This window comes from Plodia interpunctella, chromosome 27 (assembly GCF_027563975.2).
Source record: "Plodia interpunctella isolate USDA-ARS_2022_Savannah chromosome 27, ilPloInte3.2, whole genome shotgun sequence".
NCBI lineage: Eukaryota > Metazoa > Arthropoda > Insecta > Lepidoptera > Pyralidae > Plodia > Plodia interpunctella.
Genome location: NC_071320.1, coordinates 2,019,271 through 2,041,953, shown reverse-complemented (window position 1 = coordinate 2,041,953; position 22,683 = coordinate 2,019,271). Strand labels below are relative to the sequence as shown.

General features: G+C 34.2%; 2 protein-coding genes and 1 long non-coding RNA gene across 3 annotated transcripts; 2 read left to right on the top strand and 1 right to left on the bottom strand.

Annotated features, from left to right (window-relative positions):
- Positions 1-1,143: 1,143 nt before the first annotated feature.
- LOC128681394 (uncharacterized) lies at positions 1,144-3,003 on the bottom strand. The gene is made up of 2 exons (XR_008406011.2): positions 2,258-3,003; positions 1,144-2,115 (listed from the first exon to the last, which is right to left on the bottom strand). It is a non-coding gene; the product is annotated as an uncharacterized LOC128681394 (long non-coding RNA).
- A 166-nt stretch (positions 3,004-3,169) lies between these two features.
- LOC128681390 (uncharacterized) lies at positions 3,170-4,935 on the top strand. Its single transcript, XM_053765244.1, has 2 exons — positions 3,170-3,326; positions 3,661-4,935. Exons 1-2 carry the CDS (start codon positions 3,282-3,284, stop codon positions 4,702-4,704), a joined length of 1,089 nt encoding a protein of 362 aa, XP_053621219.1. The 5' UTR covers positions 3,170-3,281; the 3' UTR covers positions 4,705-4,935.
- Positions 4,936-7,531: 2,596 nt separating this feature from the next.
- Oda (Ornithine decarboxylase antizyme) lies at positions 7,532-22,607 on the top strand. The gene is given in 8 exon segments (XM_053765245.1): positions 7,532-7,806; positions 16,063-16,167; positions 17,286-17,292; positions 17,294-17,390; positions 18,111-18,229; positions 18,658-18,753; positions 20,789-20,901; positions 21,150-22,607. Coding segments are annotated over 8 exon segments (798 nt in total). The 5' UTR covers positions 7,532-7,702; the 3' UTR covers positions 21,307-22,607.
- Positions 22,608-22,683: the final 76 nt, after the last annotated feature.

The window sequence follows — 22,683 nt, the reverse complement described above, 5'->3', positions numbered from 1 at the left end:
GTACTTACCTGCATTAATCATGTGATTTTTTCAGTACCTTCAATGAAACTTTAAAAATAATAAGTATCTTACTACACGCAGGTAGTGTGATATTATTTTTCAAAGATTTTTCCCTTTAGAAATCGCGCGATTGACGACAAAATAAATACATATAATGTGATAAATTACTAAACCCTCCGCATCTTTATTAATACACCCCCCTACCCCCCTTGTAATATTTCGTGATTTTTGCTCAAGAGAGATCTGCTTAAGAGGGAGGAGCCCTCTCCTTTCAAGCTTCACGTGACCTCTGTACGTGACCTCTAACATGATCGATCGATTATTGATTGTTCGACATATTTAGTGGCGTGGACGCTGCCATATTGTATCTATCTACTTACCCTTCCACTAGATATTGTCCGGGGCTTCGCTTCCGTGGGAATTTTGATATCTTATATAGCCTATAGCATCTTGGACAATGTACATTTCTAATGGTGAAAGAATTTTTGAAATCGGTTCGGTAGTTTCGGAGATTACCCGCCTCAAACATACAAACTCACAAACGTTTACCACTTTATAATAATAGTATAGATTGGCACAAACCTATTTCACACAAGAGCAACAGTGAGACAGAACAGTAGAACATAGGCTGAAGATACGACTTCGTTAAAAATAAATGAATATAATACATAGGTAGGTACTTTAGTTTTACTATTTTTCCTTAAAAATACACATTTATCTGAACACAAATCTGAAATTGCATATAAGAGTTAGGGGAGGGGGTGTATCGTGAATTTGCAAGGCGCTGGGTTTATATCTTTTTGGAGCCCAAGTTAGCAGTTTATCTAATGTCACAAAGTAATAATTGTGGGAAAATAGTAATAAAGGTAACAAAAAATGTGTTGTTATTACGAAAATAAATATATTTTATCAAATATATATAAGCTGATGGAGTTTGAAAGTAACATATCTTGAAAATTTGTGATTAGATTGATTTTCATTTTTACAAAATTCATATCGTACACAATATAATAATTAAGAAACTTTAAAAACAATATTTTACATAAACTCTACCTAGGTAATGAATGCCAAAAATAGTTAATAAATAACTAATTCAATATGCTAAAGAATAAATTTCTGGGATAAAAATTTACACAATTAAGGCATTTAAAAATAAATGTTGTACAGTTACAATATATTTGAATTTCAACGATTTCAACACTAAAATGGTGTGATTTATTTACAAGCTAAAAAACAAAATAAAGAAAAATAAAACAATACAATTTTGAGACACGGTCAACCAGCATAATTTAGAAATTTATTTTTACAAATTACAGAAACTTAAGTTTTGAAATTTTTGATTGACTATGATGATAATGGTAATGATAATATGAAAAAACTTTTACGAAATTAGAGAATAATAATAAAAAAGTCGAAAATGTTTAAAATTGTAGATTCGAATGATTGAAATGAGACGACAAAAAGCGATTTGAAAATGCAATGGTTATAAAAAAGGAAAATATAGAAATTTATAACTTTAAACCGGTATCCTACATAACTGCCAAATGCCAAACGGGCGCGTGTGGCAGTTAGCGGGTACTTGTACCTCTTGAGAATGCAAAAAATAATAACAATGCAATATATTTCTCCAGGTAAGATGAAGAAATTATCATAACAGATTTTTTTAAAATTGAACTAGTTCCGTGTAAGTTTTTATGAAATTTCTAGACTTTGTAAGGAATGTAAAAAATGAATGTTGTAGATGACGGATAAAGAAATTTAGAACAGAGTGTAGCCCAGTCCACCGCATCCGCATCCACCAACGACTGGCACGGTGCTAACCACATTGGGGTAAGCCAAGGGAAGGGTATCAGCTAGCAGACTGCTGACAGTCAACAGGGAGAGGGTATCAGCTAGGCTGTTGGCAACACTGGGAACGACGAGAGGTGAAACTGCAGTTGAGACTACTGGGGCACTGACAATGGGGGCTGAAAGGACAGGGGATGAGCAGCCGCATGAAGGAGCCAGGACGGGAGCGGGTAGGAGGGATGAGCAGCCGCATGAAGGCAGGGCTGGCCCGACGAGTGGTCCCGAGAGAGCGATCTGGGATGATCTGATCACTTGGGAGTAGGCGGACTGAAAATAAAATTGATGTCGTTAGTGTCATTCGTCGGTGTATTTAAGAATTTATTTCATTGGTAATAACAAAAACGTATTCATAAAAATATTATTGCAAATAACTTATTATAATTTAGTAGAAACTGTTATTAATTAATACCTGGAATATGGCCACCTGGGCGATGAAGAGGACCAAAGCGAATTTCATTTTTAGGTTTTTTATTTTTTATTTAATGCTCAAATACACGAAAAGATAATATGTCAGTCAGTGAAATAATGTTGCTATATATAGTTATTTATTTGTAAATACTTGATCCGATATTTCTAATTGAAAATGAATGTTAATTGAGAATGTACTTTACGAAGAAGGAAAAAAACTCAAAATAGAATAACAATATTTTATATATTGTGACATAGAAAGTGCGACAAATAGTACGTGATGAAGCTTAAATTTTTTATTCGTGACATGGCGAAAGGTCTATATGATAATAATAATCACTTTATTGCAACAAGTGCGTCAGTGTATGCAATTAAAGTTTTTATTTATCAGTTGGTGTAAAAAATTCCACGCATATCACTTTGTGACTTGATTGCTAAATGAATAAAAAATTTGAAAAAATATCATTAATTTTAGATAATATATTGAGGTTCATATATAGATACTCTTATTATTTAAATAAAATTGTTATTATTTAATTATTATGATAGCCAATAGGAAAGTTTCCACCAAAAAACTAATTTAGTTCATATAAGAATATCATCATTTTTAAAACAAATAAATGCTAAATTGAAATTGGTAGGGTGAAAAATATATACTTAGTAAAAACTTCAAAATATAGATAACTAGCGTCTAGTCCCAACTGCACTCAGGTAAAACCCGCATCAAAATCAAATTAGATATATTTATGATACAAATTAGATATATCTATGAATACAAGACATGAGTAACGTGTGTACGCAAATATTCGTTCTAGATTCTCTAGAATATTCTAAAATAAAACAATAAAATTCCTATAGAAATCGATGTTAATTAACAGATCTCATAAAATACCAGGAAATAAATCGATTTCTTTATCAGCTGATCGATTGCATAACAATGTTGTAAGTTAATATCTGTATAAGTTTTAAGTAAGCGATGTCTTTTCCTGAAATATTATTGCTGGTTGGATAGTCATTAGTGAAATATGAGTAAGGCCGTTATCATTCTTTGGTTTTGTGTGATTGTCCATGTAAGTTTTTTTTTTTTATTTAGATAATTTACCTTGTAGAGTGGTGTGCTGTTTCTATGAGATATTTATTTTCAACTTGAGATCCAAAATCTATTTTACTACAAATAAGAAATTGGTAGTAGAGGCAAAAAAAAATATTACTTTTGGTACTTAAGTTTACTATATTGTAAGAATTCTCAGTTTGTATAATGATCAATTGATCGAATAGATATTCGTGTATAGAAAAAGACAAGTACATTCGATATCGCTCAGAATGTAACTATTTGAAATTCACGAAAAAGTAGCACAAATAAGTTAACTACACGAAAAATTAATTACACTTTTCGAATTTCAGAAAGTCACAGCACCGGCACCATTTAATTTGTCAAAAACAAGTCTACCCCAGCCAAAGACAACAACGCCTACAACAACAACAAAACTTCCAAAATGGAACGACTATATGTCCAAAAACTCAGGCTCCAAGCCCATGAAAGACAATGCGTATCTCGCAACTCTAGTCAACATGCCTCCAAAAGATAAAAAACAAAAAGTTGAAACTAATAAAACAAATGGAAAAACAAACATTGAAGTTACTAAGGAGGATTTCAATACCACAAAAGTTCTATTTGCAGAAGAAATAGTGTCTCCTATTAGATTGGCAGACAAAGATTCTAAAGATGAAAAATTACTTTCGATTGGACTGGCTGGAAATGGGTCCAAAGAAAAAGAAAACGCTACAGAAATCAAAATAAAAGATTTTAAATCTAAACAAAATAACACTGAACCTAAAAAGGGAGTGAAATTACAAGAGCTACTTAAGCCGCTATTAGAAAAATCTAAAGTAAATACTACAGAGGTACATCCAAAATCTTATGAAATACCTCCAACTATGATACCTATATTCAGGCCAAATCCAAATCTAACTAAAAACCAAGCCAAAGATAATGTTGAAACAATTCTGATAGCACCACAGACTACTGTTTCATCTGCTAAAGAAGTTTCACAATTTAAACAAGATTTAATTAAACATGACATAATAGAATCAAGGGAAGTAAAACAAAAGGATGCAAAACAATACAATAATTTTTATTATCAGTCAAACGCAGCACCATTTAATATTCCATGTCACAGAGCATCGGATATCCTAGATGAGGTACCAACAAAAACTGAAGTAGGCAATCCTGCACAATCAAATTTTGAAACGAGTGAAAAACACGAAAGTACTGTTTCGCATGAAGCAAATCAAGTGGAAAGACCAGAAAAATTGGAAACTGATGAATCCGTTGCCATAATATTTAAACCTAAAAATATATCTCTATTAAACGTTTATGGAGATATGTTAAAGAAAATAACTTTGACTGTTCTAGTGCCTTATCACATGTCAAAATTGGGAACTTGAGACAAAAATAATATAACGTGACTTCAACCACGTCAATTGAAATTATGTTAGAAGGTCTTGCTAATTTTGATGCTTTATTTTGTCCACTTTTTATTGAAGCATGACATTGACCTTAGACAATACCTTTATGTACTTGATTATATTTATGTTGATGTAGATAGAGTACTAAGTTATGGAGTGGTAATTAACTTATTGAATAATATAATAGTAAACAGATTTTAATGGCCCGTACGTATGTTTTTTTATCCGTACTAAACATTACATAATATTGCCATGGGAATTATAAATATGAATTTGAAACTGGCAATCAAGAACTCTACTTGCCTAATTTTATTTTGTTTATTTATGACAAAAAATAATTCTATAGAAGATTAATTTTATTTGCTACTTTTTGTGATTTAAATATTTACTGATTGTGAGTGTTAAACTTATTAAATTATGATAATAATTTTATTAATATAAAAAAATTGTGATTTAAAGAAAGGGCTGATATTTGGGATTTTAGCCCCAGGGTTCTTGGGAATATAGTTACGCCACTGGCTACTTATGCATGAGGAAATATTATCCAATAATCTGATGATGAATATGTGTAACGTCGATATCGAGATGTTAAAAATGTCTTTAGTTGACAATATGTGGCTTTGAAATTAAGTTTTTAATAGGTAAATAATAAGAATGGTCATTATTTGATTACTTAAAAATCAAACATTCTATAATTCGCAATATATTATGCTTCGTCATTATAAAATAGTATACAATCGACAACAAGCATCGTCAAACATTCTATTTTAGATTAATTCAAATATTATTATTATTAGTAACTATGTTTCAAAATATAGCCAGAAAATTTGAAAGACTATCCACAAAACTTGCGAATTTTTTGGAAAATTCTCACTGTTTTGAGAAACATCTAAACAAACATCAATACTTATTGTTATGGTTTCAAAACATTAGAGACCTCTGGGGTAACCAGTATGGCGTCATGGAAACTGCCATCGCGCTTGCGCGGAGGGAAAGATATCACACGGGATGAAAATTTTGCTCTTAATAATCACTAGGCGCTATGTAGAATTTAGAGTGAACATCATAAATAACATAGTTTATAAGCACTACTAACTACAGTAACTACATGAGTTTTGATTTGATTTGATCAAAGGTTTAGATCGTTTATTTGTAAGTATAACAAGAATGTTAAATAAGTTTTAAGTAACAGCTTTATCAAGAGGTAATGCTCTTTCATAGCCAAGCATTTACAAGTTTGTCATCGATTCACGGTTTATATAACCAGAACCACCAAGTTTTAAATACCTACCAACTCGAATTTAGTTTTCTCACCATCAACCTCCCTCATCAACTTACTAATCTGACCGAAGAGATTTCTGTCTATTGCTCTTACGAAAAGTCTTATAAAGAGTCGAAAATCATATAGGCTATCACATTATGATATTCCATTTATCTTAACATTCGAGTGTTAGTATTCTCCGATCAATAGTTGGTAAAATTTCACCCCGTGTGTGCGCTTGGCGACGCGGCGCCCCAACCCTAAGAATATACCGATATATATGTCATATCGAAGAGGGCAGTTGAATAGTAAACTCCGTGTCTGAATGTCGTTACCCAAGCAACCAAAGTCCTTCAAAAACAGAGAAAAACAATTTGATGTGCATATTAATGAGAAAACTAAATCGATAAATGTTTTCCAAGTGAAGTGTGAATCCAAAGTGAAGTAATGACGTTATACTCTTTACCCATACATATGTTACAGGAAAAGTTCAAAAGTATCGATTCGAGTACGTGTAGTATGCCTTCTTTAATTTTTCGGAACCGGTAAGTAATTGTTTTTGTTGAATCGATACGATACGCAATGCGATTGCGAGTAATCGATAGTGTTGTTGCTAACGTCACGTCGTCATCTGGAACGGAACGTGTTTTGTTCCATTCTAAACTGGACTTATTTCAAAATGCACCTTCAAGTATAGAAAATTAAGGTTCACTATCGGGTGACTTGAAATTAAAAACTCGCACACAGTCTTGATACTTTTGCCTTTGCCTTTGCCTTGATGTAATGTCTGTATGAACATGATGGTACGGTTATATTTTTTTGTTTTTCATTTTTTTACGTTTATAAATTTTTCATTCACAGTATAATGAGAGTATTTAGCGGATTTTGGGCATTATTGTATAGATTTCAAAGGAGAATAAGAAAACTACATTTAAATTTTTGTAATGGGTTGCTTTTTTCAAAATAGGTCATGTTTGTGTTAGTAACGAAAAAGGCATTTTTTATATTGAAATAATGACGAAATGCCATTTATGATGATAAACTTTTTATGCTTTAGATTATTAAGACTTTTTTTTAAATCCTAAGTATCTACAACTATGACGGAGTAATATAGTTACAGCCTTACGTCCACAGTCTCATTATATCCTTAAAGACCTATTAAAAATATATTATTAACTAGTAATTTTTAAGATTTTGAAATAATTCTTATTTAGGGTGAGTTGCACTGTCAAATTCAACTGGTGTGCCGTTGTCGTTTAGAAAAATGTACTTTGCGTTTCTCTGCGCACGCTAAAGTTAAGGTCAAAGTTGACGGTGCAACACACCCTTAGTCAGACGTATTTTTAAACTGTGACCGTAGTTTTGTGTGAACGCAGCTGAAACATCATTTTACAAATCTGCGCGAACGCAGCTATTAGAAACGTCATTTTACGTCACGTTTCCGGTAGCCATTACAAGAAAAAAATTGCAATCCGACCAAATTATAAAGTCGTCGCAACAGGTGTAACTTCGAATGCAAACAAGTTATATTTAATTTGACAAACTAACCGTTACATTTATCAAGTGAATCAAGCTGTGGTGCTGTGTGATTGCTCATCACAATTTTCCAACGTTTTGAGTGCTCGCTCGTGCTACATACGCAATTTCCTGCATCTTACGGTTTTGACCGTGTTTTTCTTTTGAAGTTAATACAAGGCGCAACTACGATTTGCCAAGATGACGAAGTTAATACAACAGTTAAATTTTAGTAGTAGTATTAGTAATTACTACGGAGCATCTGCGATTGAAATTGAACCCAACCCTCTGAAGGAGAAAAACCTGTAAGTTTAAATACTTTCTCTTTTTAATTTTCTTTTCTTAATGGCCAGTAAACGTTTGACACAGTAGGTAGGTAATAGAATAGAATGCAAAAATTTATTTTCATTGCAACGTCCTTGGAGAATACGTCATCATGAAATGATTGCTTTTTTTCTACCTTCTCTTGATTGTTGAATTGTTGAACCTACCAGAATCTACCATTACATTACGCGAAGTAAATTTCCTGCATTTTATAGTCAAGATGCTTTATATTTCAAATATTTCGTAGTCGTACAGAACGCCGTAACCTAAATTATTGATTTGTTTGTGTATAAGTAGGTATGTATATATTAATATTTTTGTTAAATTACCAGATACTTAAGTGCCTACCTTTACAAGCAGTTATAATGCATTGTCTTGCAATATGCTTAATAGGATTAAAAGTAGCTATTGAAAGCCATACAAAGTTAGCACATTATTACTTGCATTTAATTAGATTGCAGTCCATGTAGCTACATTGTTGAAGCTACAGATCTGACGAGGGTGTTCACTTCCTGGAAAGTCAGGGAAGCTGAAAGTGATTGGGAAAAGTCAATAAAGTCAAACCACATGGAAAATCTAAAATTTTTATAAAATGTTTTCCCAGTAATGTCAAATTTTTCATAAATTAAATCTCTTTATAATATTAGTATGGATAAATGAGTGCAAAGGCTGACTTATCACAAAGAAATAAACTCATTGCAGAAAAATAATAGTGTATTGTGGTTCCATCACACCACAGTAATTGATACATTGAATGGTCTAGCCTCATTGTCCGCCATTTGTTTTAATTAATGTCAATTGCATGTTGTTTGTATGGAATACATGTTCAATAGCAGACATTTTTTTTTGTGAAGACAAAATATTTCTTCCATACATATTATAAAACATCTGCATCATCACATAATATAACATCTGTCTGTCTGCACACCACAGTAATGACAATAAAACAATATAATATTCTATAATCCAAGGTACTATAAACCTTCAGTGAATAATATTTGCCGAGATCTTTTGTTAATACTCTACTTGTTTTATTATGTTGACATGTCTTATCTCCTATCTAGAGATGTCATTTACTTTTATTTGTGAATGATAATTAGTCTGCATTGTAAAAAACTTTGTGTACTTACATCTTTCTTCTTGTTTAAGTGCTATGGAGAGAGAGAGAGAGAGAGAGAACTATTGACAAGACCATTCTTTTCGGTGGAATATTCTCCTCGGTTTTACTTTTTAACCCCCGATGCAAAAAGAGCGGTTTTATAATGACCACTAAGTGTGTCTGTCTGTGTATGTGGCACTGTAGCTCATCAAACCGATTTGTATGCGGTTTTTTTATAGCTAATTTTTATGCTGGTTCTTAGATATGTTTGATCAAAATCGGTTCAGCCATTCAAGTTGTAATGAAATGAATATTGAAAGTCGTTTTTTTTTTAATTTGTCTTAACAAATAAACTTGTAAGGTCTCGATATGGTACAACGCCTGCCTTTGCCTTCTCTTTCAGTTGGCTCGCAAAACTCTTAAATGATCTCACTGGATCTCTTAAAAAATAAATAAACAAAAATGAAAATAAATTACCTATTTGTACCTACTACTTCGTACCACTACCTACCATCTTATTAACAACAATGATTTTTGAAAATAAATTTTTAAATTTATTTAACCACAGTTGAGCCCATAGCCATATTTGACCTCGGGTCTATAACTATATCTATTTAAAATTTTGCCAACAGACATTCGCATTTAAAATACTAGACTTTGTACGAGGTTTGTACCTTCAGGAAAAAAAATGTCTAAATTGCAATGAAAACTGCATCAAAATTTGTTGTGTAATTTTAAAGAATAACATTTGTTTTATACTATGTAATGATTAGTATAGATAGACAGTATTTTGAGTAGGTATATCCTTGTAGAAAGACATAATAATGTACTCGATAAATTGACGAAAGTAGACATTTTTATCAATGTAGGTATGTTGCAAATAGTGACAATGTATATGTATGTTATCAATTTATTATCACTTACAGTTAAGAGCACATCTTTATTTACATACTAGCTGTTGGCCGCAGCTCCGCTCGGCAAAACAGTCGGTTCAGTGGTTTAGCTGTGAAAGCGTGACAAACAGATTTTATTTCAAAATTTTATTTAACTTGCAATAAATACATATTAGGACAAATCACACAGATTGAGCTAAGCTCCAAAGCAAGTTCGAGATTTGTGTTATGAGATACTAACTCGACGATACCATATTTTATAACAAATTCATATATAGGTAAACATCCAAGACCCGGGCCAATCAGAAAAAGATCATTTTCCATCATGACCCGACCGGGGATCGAACCCGGGACCTCTTGGATCATGGGCAAACACTTTACCACTGCGCCACTGAGGTCGTCATATGCATTGTGGAGTATTTCAGGTGGAATCTTGCAACTCGATTTTGAAGCAGATATCTTTAACTGATTAAGCTGAAATTTTGTACACACGTTTAGTTTGGATGACAATGCTTTATGACATGATGGTGCACCCAGGAACTGCTCCAGACATGTGAACTCCTCAACGGTTTACTGCACGGAGATGATTTTTTGTCACACACTGAATGCTATAAGGTCTCTGTGATAACAATAAAAGATTGTGTCAAAAATGTTATTTTGTAAAAGAACGTGTTTAAAGTTTAATGTTTTGCTGAAATAGACTTGCACAACAAAATGACGACCATGCCCGATTTCGTTTTAAAAATAAATGTAAACAATTTTCGCGCCAATTCGCACGTCACGTTTTGTTTGTTTTGGACGTAATAAAAATTCTAACATGGAATCTGGATTTGCGGTCATGAACATGTACAGTACTGTGTTTATCTATGTTCCAGATTATACATAGATAATGCATACCTATATATTTTTTTAAGGTTACTCAGCGTAAAACGGGTCTCTGTTACTAAAATATATCTTATTAATCGTGATAGAAAATATATTTTTGCTGACTCATAAGAAACACTAAAAACAATAAAATACATATTAAAGGGGGCTTCCTCGTGCATCTAACGTGATTATACGCGAGTACAATTCGGACTGCGCTGGATTTTATTTATTTACTAGCTCCGCCCCGCGGCCTCGCTCCCGTGGGAATTTCGGGATAAAAAGTACCCTATGTGTTATTCCAGGTACCAAATTACAATCGATCCAGGTAGATTTTGCGTGAAAGATTAACAAACATACATGCACACATCCTCAAAAACTTTCGCATTTACACCTAATATTAGTAGTGGAATTTATGGTGAAGAATTCGAAATTTGTCTGCTTTAGCTGGCAATTTCTTTCTTTCAAAATCTCCTAAAACTTATTAATTCGACTTAATATAAGCGAAGAAAAAGAAGCGGTGGTTAAAACGCCAGAAACCAATTCGAATCCTACTCGTGCCACATAAGTTTGTATACCAATCTGACTCATGTATAGTAGTTTTCATAGACCTTGTTTCCGGTGAAGGAAAACATCGCGAGGAAACCTGCACACTGGTTGATTATCGACTTGTGTATGAAATGGAGAAGGCAACGGAAATCCACTCCATTATTAGTACCAAAAAAGTTATGTGTAATGACGACACGACTGTGAGGAAGATTATAGTAGGTAGAACCTACATGTCTAAATCATTATGGCAAATGTTCAACTATTGACGCAATATGTCCGATATATATTGTGGAGACAAATGTAGTATTATGTCCGTCTTGGAATGTTGTTTTGTTAACATCTTAGCAATTTATACAGGTTGAGTTTTAGAAGAGTCATTAGTGTATAGATTCTGGTCCTTTCTCACCTCATTAGATTTTTATTTCTGACTTAGATATTCAACATCATGTTTTTTTAAGTAAAAATCTATTTTCATTTGACTATGGCAAGCACATAATCTACTAATAACAAAGCGAGCGAGGTCTAACATTTTACTTGGGGTAAAAATAATTTGTTTGTTTGTTTGTTTGTTTGTTTGTTTGTTTGTTTGTTTGTTTGTTTGTTTGTTTGTTTGTTTGTTTGTTTGTTTGTTTGTTTGTTTGTTTGTTTGTTTGTTTGTTTGTTTGTAACGCGATAACTTTCGAACCGTTGGTCCAATTTTATTGGTGTCTAAGTTCGCGCAATGAACAACTAGTTATTCTAATTTTAAAATTTTTTGGCTGTCTTTATGTTCGCGCATCACGGTACAACTGGATGGAATTTGATGCGGTTTTCCCAGATGTATAGCGGATATCCTGGTCTTAATTAAAATCTGGTATAGGATTTTATCGTGATACGTTTTGCTTAAGACTCGAATTGACAGTAATAAGAGCGGACACACTAAATAAACGCGGGCGAAGCCGCGGGCAGAAGATGTCTAAAATAGATTTTTACAACTGCAAGTACCTACCTATACAGCTTATAAATTAATTATCTAATTACAGATAAATAATACCAACTAATTAGTTTTATGATACTGTCGTTTTAAGTCTGTGGTCGTGTTATTTGATTATACCTACCTACCTATTTAAAGCATATTATCAGTGTCTACGTACATATTTTTGTTTTCATGATAAATGTGCAATAATAGCGCAATTAAACAACATTGATGTAGGTATTATGATCAACAGATGTAGGGAAGGGAATACAATCCTGGAATCCCGTGTTTTTGCCAATCGGTATTGCGAATAATGGTCGGGATTGTATGCCGAATGCTGACAAACTGTTACACAATTATACATGTTACCTACACAGTTAAACGATTCTTTGGTAAAACTGTAACTAAGTATGTAGTAATTTTTCTAAGTATGTAGTAATTTTTCTGAGAATAAAGATTATAACATAGCAGATAAAAACATTATTTCTGTCACTGTACACATAAATCAGTGCATTAATAGGTATCGGTTCTCATCGCTTTTATTACATTGTGACAAGGTTTAAATTTGAATAAAATGCATATGTCAATGCACGTCGCTGTACGTTAAAAACTCAGTAAACACCGTCGTGTTGTCATCATAGAAAAAAATTAATCTATATCGTCTTTATATAGATTATTTTTTTTCTGTGATGACAACAACAATCATTCCTCTGGCAACAGACCAAAAGCTTTTTTTTTCTTATAAATCTCAGGCGAGATATTTACAAAACATCCTGTATTGCTATTCCTTTCGTCTCAATCTACCGGTCTATTTTCATCTTTGGCAAGGCCCCTTTATTTTCGTTCTGAATGTACCGTTTAGTAGGTGATAGTTCTCCCTTTGAATCGGACGCACTTCCCTAAACAAACAAAAAATCTCAACGGCCAGTAATAATATGCTGTATACGGAATACAGCATAAACATTTTAAAAATTTTCTTTAGAAAAATACCGGCCAAAAATCGCTTGAAACCCCTTTAGTAGATTTTTTTAAAATTTATTTTTTAATTTGAAACATTCCATGTGTTGTGATATATTTATTGTTCGGAATACTGCTGTTCGAAATCTACTTCGTTTTGTCGTATAGAGTATATATTTTTTCATGAAATATGGTTATTCAAGTATTGAGGTAAGGTTATTTTCATTATTTATATGACCAAACAGTTTTTATTCTACCCTTGCACTAACCAAAATGATAACGGCTAGGTTAGCCGGATATAAGCTGGCTACATCTAGGTTTAACATCAACTGTTACAAAATACCTTACTTACTATATATATATATATATATATATATATATATATATATATATATATATATATATATATATATATATATATATATATATATATATATATATATAAGTAAGTAATATATAGTAAGTAAGGTATTTTGTAACAGCGACAATGTTACCTACATCTATAATGTAGACAGTCACTAGCTGACGATAAAACCGTTTTAAGTACACATGTATAGTGTTCACAATGGTATTTTCCTATAAGCACGTTTATATTTCCTTCCTTGTAACTGTCGTTTCATTCTTACAAATTCAGAAATTTTCCTATTGGTTTGTTAAGACTTAAGGACATCGAATTAAGATCATCGACTTAGATTTTTGTTTTTCTGGCATTTATTTATTTATTAATTTATGGATGGCTTATTCTCACGTATTCTCGGTTGTATTCTACGATGTAAGACTGCGAAGCCCGAAGTCAGCCTAAAAAAACCTTAATGTTGTAAAGATTCGGTCGTGATTTTACAACCGGCCGCCTGCTTGATGTCATTCTCCTTGGCAATGTAATTTTTGTCTATCAGCTACTAAGGCTATATTGTGTGACCGTTAGTCGCCTCATACGACATTCTAGGGCGAGAGAACACACTAGGGGCACCAATATTAGCAAACACATCGATTAGAAAAGGTTTCTTATCTCTTTCTCTCATCCCGGTTCCTTCTTCAGCCATAAAGCGTCGGAGCCCAGCCATCTTTTTTGGTTCGAGTGCTAAATTCCAGCCAGTTTATAAAATGCATTCCACCATTCGATGCCGGTTCAAGGTCACCTACCTACACGCGCCGATCCGATGTTATTCATACATACGCGTCACACTCATAACACTACACAAAATCAGTATATGTTAGTTATACAAAATGGATTATAGCCATATCGAAATTCATCATAAAAGCGACAAAATTGGAGACTTAACATATTTTGTCAAAATTCAACAGCAGCGACGCTCTAGTCTGGTTTCTCCTGTAAAATAAAACAATTCCAAATTTGAAAATAAAGCGAAGCTATTGGCAACATTGTTCGATTTACATTTTCGCAAATGAACTGCTTCCGACAAAATTGGTTGATTGTTTTTTCGAGAATGTTCTTTTTTCTTATTCGATTTTTTAAATTTTTTTTTTGTCATCATCATTTTCAAGTGTAACATTATGTTGTTTGAAATGTTTTGCCATTTGTTTTATACTCTCACTAGCGGCCCGTCCCGACTACGCTCGGGTAAAACCACATTAAATGATACTTAAACCTAAACCTTCCTCAGGAATCACACTATCTATCGGTGAAAACCGCATGAAAATCCGTGCAGTAATTTTTGTGTTTATTGCGAACAGACAGACATACAGACGCGACAGAGGACTTTGTTTTATAATATGTAAGGAAAGGTTATTATGGTGCATACTAACTAAATATAAAATTTAATTTGTCTCATTAAATCAATGACATAGTTTCATACAAACTTGTACCCACTATTTCACCCTTGGATGGATTCAATTCGGCACTACAGCTACATAACCCATGTACATAATTAGGTTTGATTGAACATACAGTCAGCAGCATAATTAGTTCAGAGTACCTACTCTCTAATGAAAATACTGTACGTCGGCGTGAGACATAAAGAGATGAATTAATTCAGCCGAACTGGCGTGATCTCGATAGTAAGGAAAGGATATTACGGCGTATATATATAATGTACATCAGCATAATTTGGCACGAGACCGTGAAAAGTGTCTGACAGGTGTGCCAGCCAAATAAAATGTTTGATTTGTTTATAACTCATAATAATATTATAAATACGAAAGTCTTTCTGTCTGTTCCGCTTTCACGGCTAAATCGCTGAACGATTTTGATGAAATTTGGTATGCATATAGTTAAAGACCCCTGTTTCAACATAGGCTACTCTTTTTTCAAAAATCAACCCCTAAATGACTATAGTGGGGTGTGAAAGTTGTTATGAAAATCAGGTCCGCTTTTGCAGAGAAATTCACGCGAACAAATGCTTGTACAATTATAGGTGAAAATCATAAAAGTATAGGATGTATGTTTTAATCACATCGCAGCATTTTAGTTCACATTTGTGGTTATATTTAACTTGTTGTTGTTTCTCCTATGCCATATTTGCCTTTGTTGACCTACCCTACCATCTTGCATTTACACTAGAAATCGTTAAATACATCAAACCATTTTCATTATCAATTGAAAATGGTTTGATGATGTCAACAAGAGAGCGAGGCGAGAGCGGCCTTAGTGGAACGTTTAGATAAAATCCACTCGCCTGCGGACAAGATTTTTTGGATATGTATATACAGATATGCCTGTCAATGGTCTGACAACTAGGGATGCCGACGACCGTGCGAAGTGGAGACGAAAAAGTAGGAAAGCGGACACTGGGCTCCGACGCTCAACGGCTGAGGAAAGAACCGGGAACACGCTCAGATGATCAGAGATTGGGAACGGCGCTCTTAATGCCGAAATCATTACCTCCTAGATAACCACTGGGAGAAACAGTCTGCGGCTCAAATATTAACCCAATGTAATATACTGTTGCTTTGTCTACAGCGGCGATGGGGCGTCCCTGAACGCGGCGGCGGCCAGCAAGCGCTCCGCTTTGTCGGCTTCGGACGCCGAGTGCTTCTCGCTGTGCCTGGGCGCCGGGCCTCTGTGGTAAGTTCAGTTTGTTTTTGTTTGACGCAAAAAGCGGGTTGCCGACCGCTGTGATAAAACTGTAGACAGAGAAAGCTATACACCGCGTCATATCTTCCATTTCGCTCATACAAAATAGAGATGAGCGTATTGGAAGTACACGAGAAGAATATACCTCTGACATGTTATGTCCGTCGTGCCCGGCCCAATCTGCTTGTATGAGATTAGCCCATGGAATTAGTAGATACTTCGTCATAATACTTATTAAATCCATGGACTAGCCAGATTAGGCCCGGAAATTGAAAACATCCTGCCGGGAAATCTGCCATCTCATTCGTTTATACTCGTCCGTCGTCTAAAATATATAGTTTTCTTTTCTAGTGTCTTTCTTTTCTGTATGGCTCCATCGTTTGCCAAAACGATGCCATAAACGAAACAAAAAAAAAAAATTCTCTTGTCTTCTTGACAACGCCAAATCATAAGAATTTTTATTTCTAAAATTTTGTATCAGTTAAGACTAGGCCTCTTAGGCCTTAACTGTTTTATATCCACGTAGACGTGGCTTGCGCCTTTTTTATTCTTCAGTGGATTATAGCCACTTTATTTAAAAAAAAAAATTACAAAAGACTTGGCTGTATGGGCTACTACCATTTGCCTCCTCAATGAAACGAGGGAATAAACAAAAAAAAAGGATGTTCTGCAGCTCTTGCCATGTTATTTTTGTCAATACCTAAGTGTTTTATCACCGGTGGTTGATGTTGTGAATCTTAATTAATAACGATATGTTACATTTAAGTTTATTAAATTATAAATCAAAGGTTTTCAAGATATATTATGTCAAGAGAAAATATTCGTAGATGTACGTATCACAAAGTTAGCATATGAAAACCCTCAGTGGTGTCCAGAACTAACGGTTTACTCCATGGACATGTTATTTTATAATAAGTACGTTGAATGTAACGAGATCTCTCTAACTGCAATAAAAGCCTGAATGTCATGATCCTTTATGTATCTTCAAGAAAAAGAGAATAGGCATTTTTTGAGCTTAGACTTCATTAATGTTTCCCATCTCACTGGATTGAGGTCAAATGCACAAAATTTATATTTAATAAAAAATAAAAAAACTTATTTTTGTCCAGGTGGTCCTGATGTCCCTGCAGACGACTCGGCACCTCCCGGAGGGGTGAATAGCGGGGCCTCGAGCCCCGCTACCCCATCTACCCCCACCCACGACGACAACAACCGTTAGTATACTAGTGCAGTTTATACCTAGACATGGACAAGTTTTTGACCGTACACAAACAGTATTTTATTATTTTTGTTTATTTCCTAGCATTTGCCCACGGACGTGATATTTCATACATATTTTCAACCCCCTGTTTAACCGCCATAGGGTAAAAATATAATAATATGAAAGTCCGATTAATGCATTATTATTTTTTACTAACTATATGTATATAAAATTTAATGTGTCTCATTGTATAAATGAGATATAGTTTCATACAAACTTGTACCCATTATTTTACCTGTTTAGGGGTGGATTCAATTCAGCACTACAGCTAATAGTGTACATAACCCATGTATATAATTAGGTTTGATTGAATGTATAGTCAGCACAAATTCATTGCAAACTCGTCGTTATTACCGCGCCATAGAGGTTCATGTAGGATAACTTGATGTGCTGACTGTACATTGGTATTCACACCAAACATTATATGTAGATAAATAAAAATACATTTACTGTTACATCGGGGTTCTGCTCTTCGTTCTAAGCTTAGTATTATTATTTTTATTTTTGCATGATGATTAATAGAAATGATTCGAAACAGAAACCCAGGCTTTTGCCCAGCAGTGGGACCTGATAGCTAGATTTTTTTTTCCCGTGATGATCAATAAAAAAATACTCGTCTCCTTTTTATACTCGTTTCGTGATCATAGATTAAAAATGTAATATTTCCCGTCAGGTGACTTGTTGAGCGGCCTTTTGTGGTGCAGCGCCAGTTCCCTCGTCTGCAGCGCGGAGTCCCTCACCGAGCCCTCTCCCACCGGCTTCACCGCGCAGCAGCAGCGCGAGAGAGAGGCTGTGAGTGTTTTTAGTTACTGCCGGCAACGCTAGATGGCGCTGTAGCGAGTGCTCTGCCCTCGTAAGGGCCAGGTACCATTGCTCCGTTGCGCTCCGGATCAACGCAGATTACCGTAGAAATCGTATGAAGTTAGGTCCAGGTCAAAAACCTATAGCAAACAAGACCACAACGGCGCTACAACGCTACAACGTGCTGCGTCGTTGCAACGGAGCACGACTGATCATTGAAACATTGATTATTAACAATACTGGATGATGTTCCTTTTGCAATGTTCACATATATTTAAATAACTTAATTTTGGCATATGCGTGTGTCTGTATAGCCGACACTACACATTCGTAACTTTTTGCTCAAAAATATGGTATTATACCATATTTTTGAGCAAAACAAACATTGTTTAATGTGGATTTTTCGCTTTATTTTTCAGACCATAGCCAAGATCCTCTCGCGCAAAGACCGTCAGCCTGTTAAGATTGACTTCAAGATCCTGCTGACTGAGAACACGGTCACTCGCTGGGAAGCTGTAAGTATACATTGTCTTTCTCACTTCCGCATGTTTCTAGGGGCTTCTTGCCTTATAGTGCAAGGGCAGGTTCTTAGGGGGCGCCGATATGCCGCTCGCTAGATTGTTTTGAATTAATTTTACACAAATGCAATTATTATTACATAAGATGGCGCCTGGGTATTGCAGCATACGGCATCAGTATGTGTGCTATTAAAGAGGGCGCCAATATTGATTGTACACGGGGCCTACACTGTCTAGAGCCGCCCCTGCATATTCTCGTTTGTGTTCGGGACTGTGACGCCACGAAGCCCTAGGTCAGCGTAGAATTAACCTTGCAATGTGAAAACAGCATTTATTTCCGTGGAGTAGTTTTTGCGTGATGCGAGAAAAAACAAACAGACAAACTGACAGACAGACAAAAATTCTAAAAGAAAATTGTTTTGGCTTCGATTAGTCCAAAAACCCCCCATAATTGACTTTTTTATGGATCTACTAAAAACCTATATTTTTATACTACATTGTATGCATGTATAATCAATATTAGGGCCAGCGCACGCACGTAAAGATTTTCATTAGCGCTTTTTTTTTTGATTACTTTATAAGTGTTGATTGTTCTGGCTGAAAACTACTTTAATGCAAAACCAAAATATGCCTATAGCAATCTCGGATAATGTAGCTTTCTAATTGTGAAAGAATTTTTGAAACTGGTTCAGGTATTTTCGGAGATCACCCGCCTCGAACATACAAACTCACAAACGCTTACCTCTTATATATAATATAATGATAGTATAGATTAAGTCCTTTCACTTAAGTTGAATGTTTGTCATAATAAATTTACATGATGGCAGTGGAATATTATTAAACTCGTTATGTACAATTATCTCAACACTGTCATTAGCATACATAACTTTATAAACATGTAGTTAATAATGTTTGTAACAGTTATATTTAGATCCAGTGCAATGTCTTTGTGTGATAAGGGAAAATGCGTAATGTATTTTGTTACGACTAACAATTATTCAAGAATTAGGTTGAAAGTTCTATTGATCTGTACACTCTGGTGTCGCAAGTTTTAACACCTTAAAATAATATTGCTTCTCTAATACTTTTCGGTTTTATTTTTCATTTGCTTAGGACGTTTTCTAGTAAAAAGAGATTTGATTAATTTAATTCGAACAAGATTCTTAAAAATAAGGCTCTATTGACGTTTTCTAGTAAAAAGAGATTTGATTAATTTAATTCGAACAAGATTCTTAAAAATAAGGCTCTATTCACAAGGAACGCAATCGTAGATATACTTACTTTTAAATGGAAAGAGGCATTTTGCGACGAATCGTATCAAGTATGATAACGATCAAAAGTGCAGCTTGTGTAAAAATAATAATTAGGAATCATTTTATTTCATGTAATAACTAAGCACAGTATGTGATTTATCACAGTAAAAATCCTAACTAATGTTATGAATGCGAAAGGAAGTTTGTTGTTAAAAATTTAAGCGGGCGACAGCTAGTGTAAAATATTTTCCCATTTGCCCGTAAAATGTTGTAAAGACTATATGTTGGACATTTGACTATTTTTGGGCTATTGTTACACCGACATTTTGTTCTTGTTTTGTGTTCAGAGACAATCGTAACATGTTTTGATATACTTTTTGACGTACTTTGATATATTATTAGAAAAAATTGTAAGAATGGTAGGATGATGGAATGGTAGGCCCTTCTGGCATGATAGGGACCAACACTGTTCAAATGAGTTTCATTTGGCATATCTTATCAGCAGTGGTCGTTCCGAAATGCTACTAGCATAGTAGTTTGTAGCTTTGGTAAACATCATTTAATGTAGAATGAAAAAGTACTTGTGACGGCCTAATTTCTGAATAAATGATTTGATTTTTATTTTGACTACCTGCCACTAGATGGCGGTAAGTAGTGGTAAAAGTGATGTCAGATGCCTTTAGGCGACTTGAATAAATCTGAAACCAGTGTTATATAATAACACACTCGATATGATGATGATGAATGTTAACTCAATAAATTGTCATCGGGTATCGCAGGTGCTGCAAGGCAACACTATATACTTGCGTGTGCCCGGCGTGCTGCAGTCCGGCAGCAAGGAGAGCTTCATGCTTCTGCTCGACTTCGCCGAGGAGCGGCTCGGCTGCAAAAAGTAGGTCTATTTGTTCCTTTTCCGGCTGTGACGTCTGAGTGCCAAGGCTTTCTTCTACCTTCCTTATGCCGGCTAAACAGTTGGTCAAACTTTGCCGGATCCGGTATACATTGCTGGTTTTTCTTTGCGATAAATTAAAGCACTCATACTAACTACGCAATGTTCTAGTATGAGAGCTGGCATAAAAAAATAGAGAGCTTACATGCTCTTGACTATATTAATGTTTTATTTTTTTAATATAATTGCAGCTGCATAATCTGCGTGCTGAAGAGCAGGCCGGATCGCGCTACTCTGCTGCGCACCTTCATGTTCATGGGTTTCCAACTGCTGGCCCCCACCTCGCCCCTCATGCCGCACGAGATCAACAACCCTGATTACATCTTCTTGCACTACAACATGCAGTAGAGTTGACATGATAGCATCATAGACGGCGCTAAAAGTTGCTGGTGTTTGAGCAGAGATGGCGCTGAGAGTTGTTGGAGTTTGATCAAAGATGGCATTGTAAAGAATTTTGTGATGTATGAACATCGGAGCGTTTTTAGCAAGGTTTCTGCCGAGTAAAATGTGATCAACTAAAATCTTGTTGATTTTATCAATATCGAGATAATTTTGTACAGTAATACGCCATCTATTTTGAATATCCATGTCAACGAAACACGAAAATATAGATTATCGTGACAGAATTAGAAAATAGAAGGGCTTCGAGATTTGTTTGGCTGAATTTTAGAGATTTACATCGAATAGTGTTAGATCTGTCACGTTTGTAGCTGTCAATATGTATTGTCAATTGCCCATATCGATGTTAACATCCCTATTATTGATATCGAATCGATAGTGCACAGTTTAGTATCGAATCGGCACGTATTTTCTTGAATCTTTCACGGGGCTTGATATAGTTAAAAGGCGCCAACAAGTATATTATATAGGTGTTTAGTATATCATATTATTATGTAAAATTACATTTGTTTAAGTTTTTAATGACTAGTTTCTCTGAAATATTATTAAGCGAACATAAATACAGATTAGATTTCACGTAATACAGTAACTTGGAAAAAACTTAAATAAATGTAGGTTAGTATTTTGTTTCTACAATTTCAGCTTTTAATAGTGTGACATCATGCGGTAAATACATTTATTTCCTTAACTAATTTATAGATTCTTTACTATGATATTGAGTATGTTTGTCGTCGTATTGTATTCACCCTCTCCGGGGATAGAGCATATAATAATAATAAAAAAAATAAAAAGTAAAAAAAAAAACAAAAAAAAAAATTTTTTGTAAAAATATTTCGAGTTCCACATATTCACTAATACATTTTTTTTTCCTAACACCTACACTGTCATTGCTTGAAGTTTTTTTTAATAAACTTTATGACCTAAACATCTAACTATTCAGGTTTTAAAAACATTTTTTGTGTAAAAACATATGTTACTTATTTGAATAGTTTTGAAAGTGATTCGAAATATTTTCTTTTCAATAAAAATATGTGTATTTTAAGTATATTATAGAAGTAAGTGGTTTTTTGTTTATCCTTTAGTTTTTAAGACTTCTCTCCAGAGTTGTCAGTAATTTTTTAGGTTATGTCTAGCGGTCCCCGATAATTTCAGTATTCCTTTCAAAGTATTACATTTGGGAATGGGTCCGCTGCTTATAATTGTAAGTTTAATGTATTAATTGACGAAAATTAAAGTTAATCCTAAACATATGTAATGGTGTTTAATTTCATTTTGTACTAGCTTTTTGCTCGCAGCTTCCCACGGGAACAGTTATTTTTCCGGGAT

Coding starts and splice junctions, on each gene's coding strand:
- LOC128681390 (XM_053765244.1), top strand. CDS start 3,282: ATGAGTAAGGCCGTTATCATTCTTTGGTTTTGTGTGATTGTCCAT. Junction 3,327..3,660: donor GGTTTTGTGTGATTGTCCAT/GTAAGTTTTTTT, acceptor TTCGAATTTCAG/AAAGTCACAGCACCGGCACC.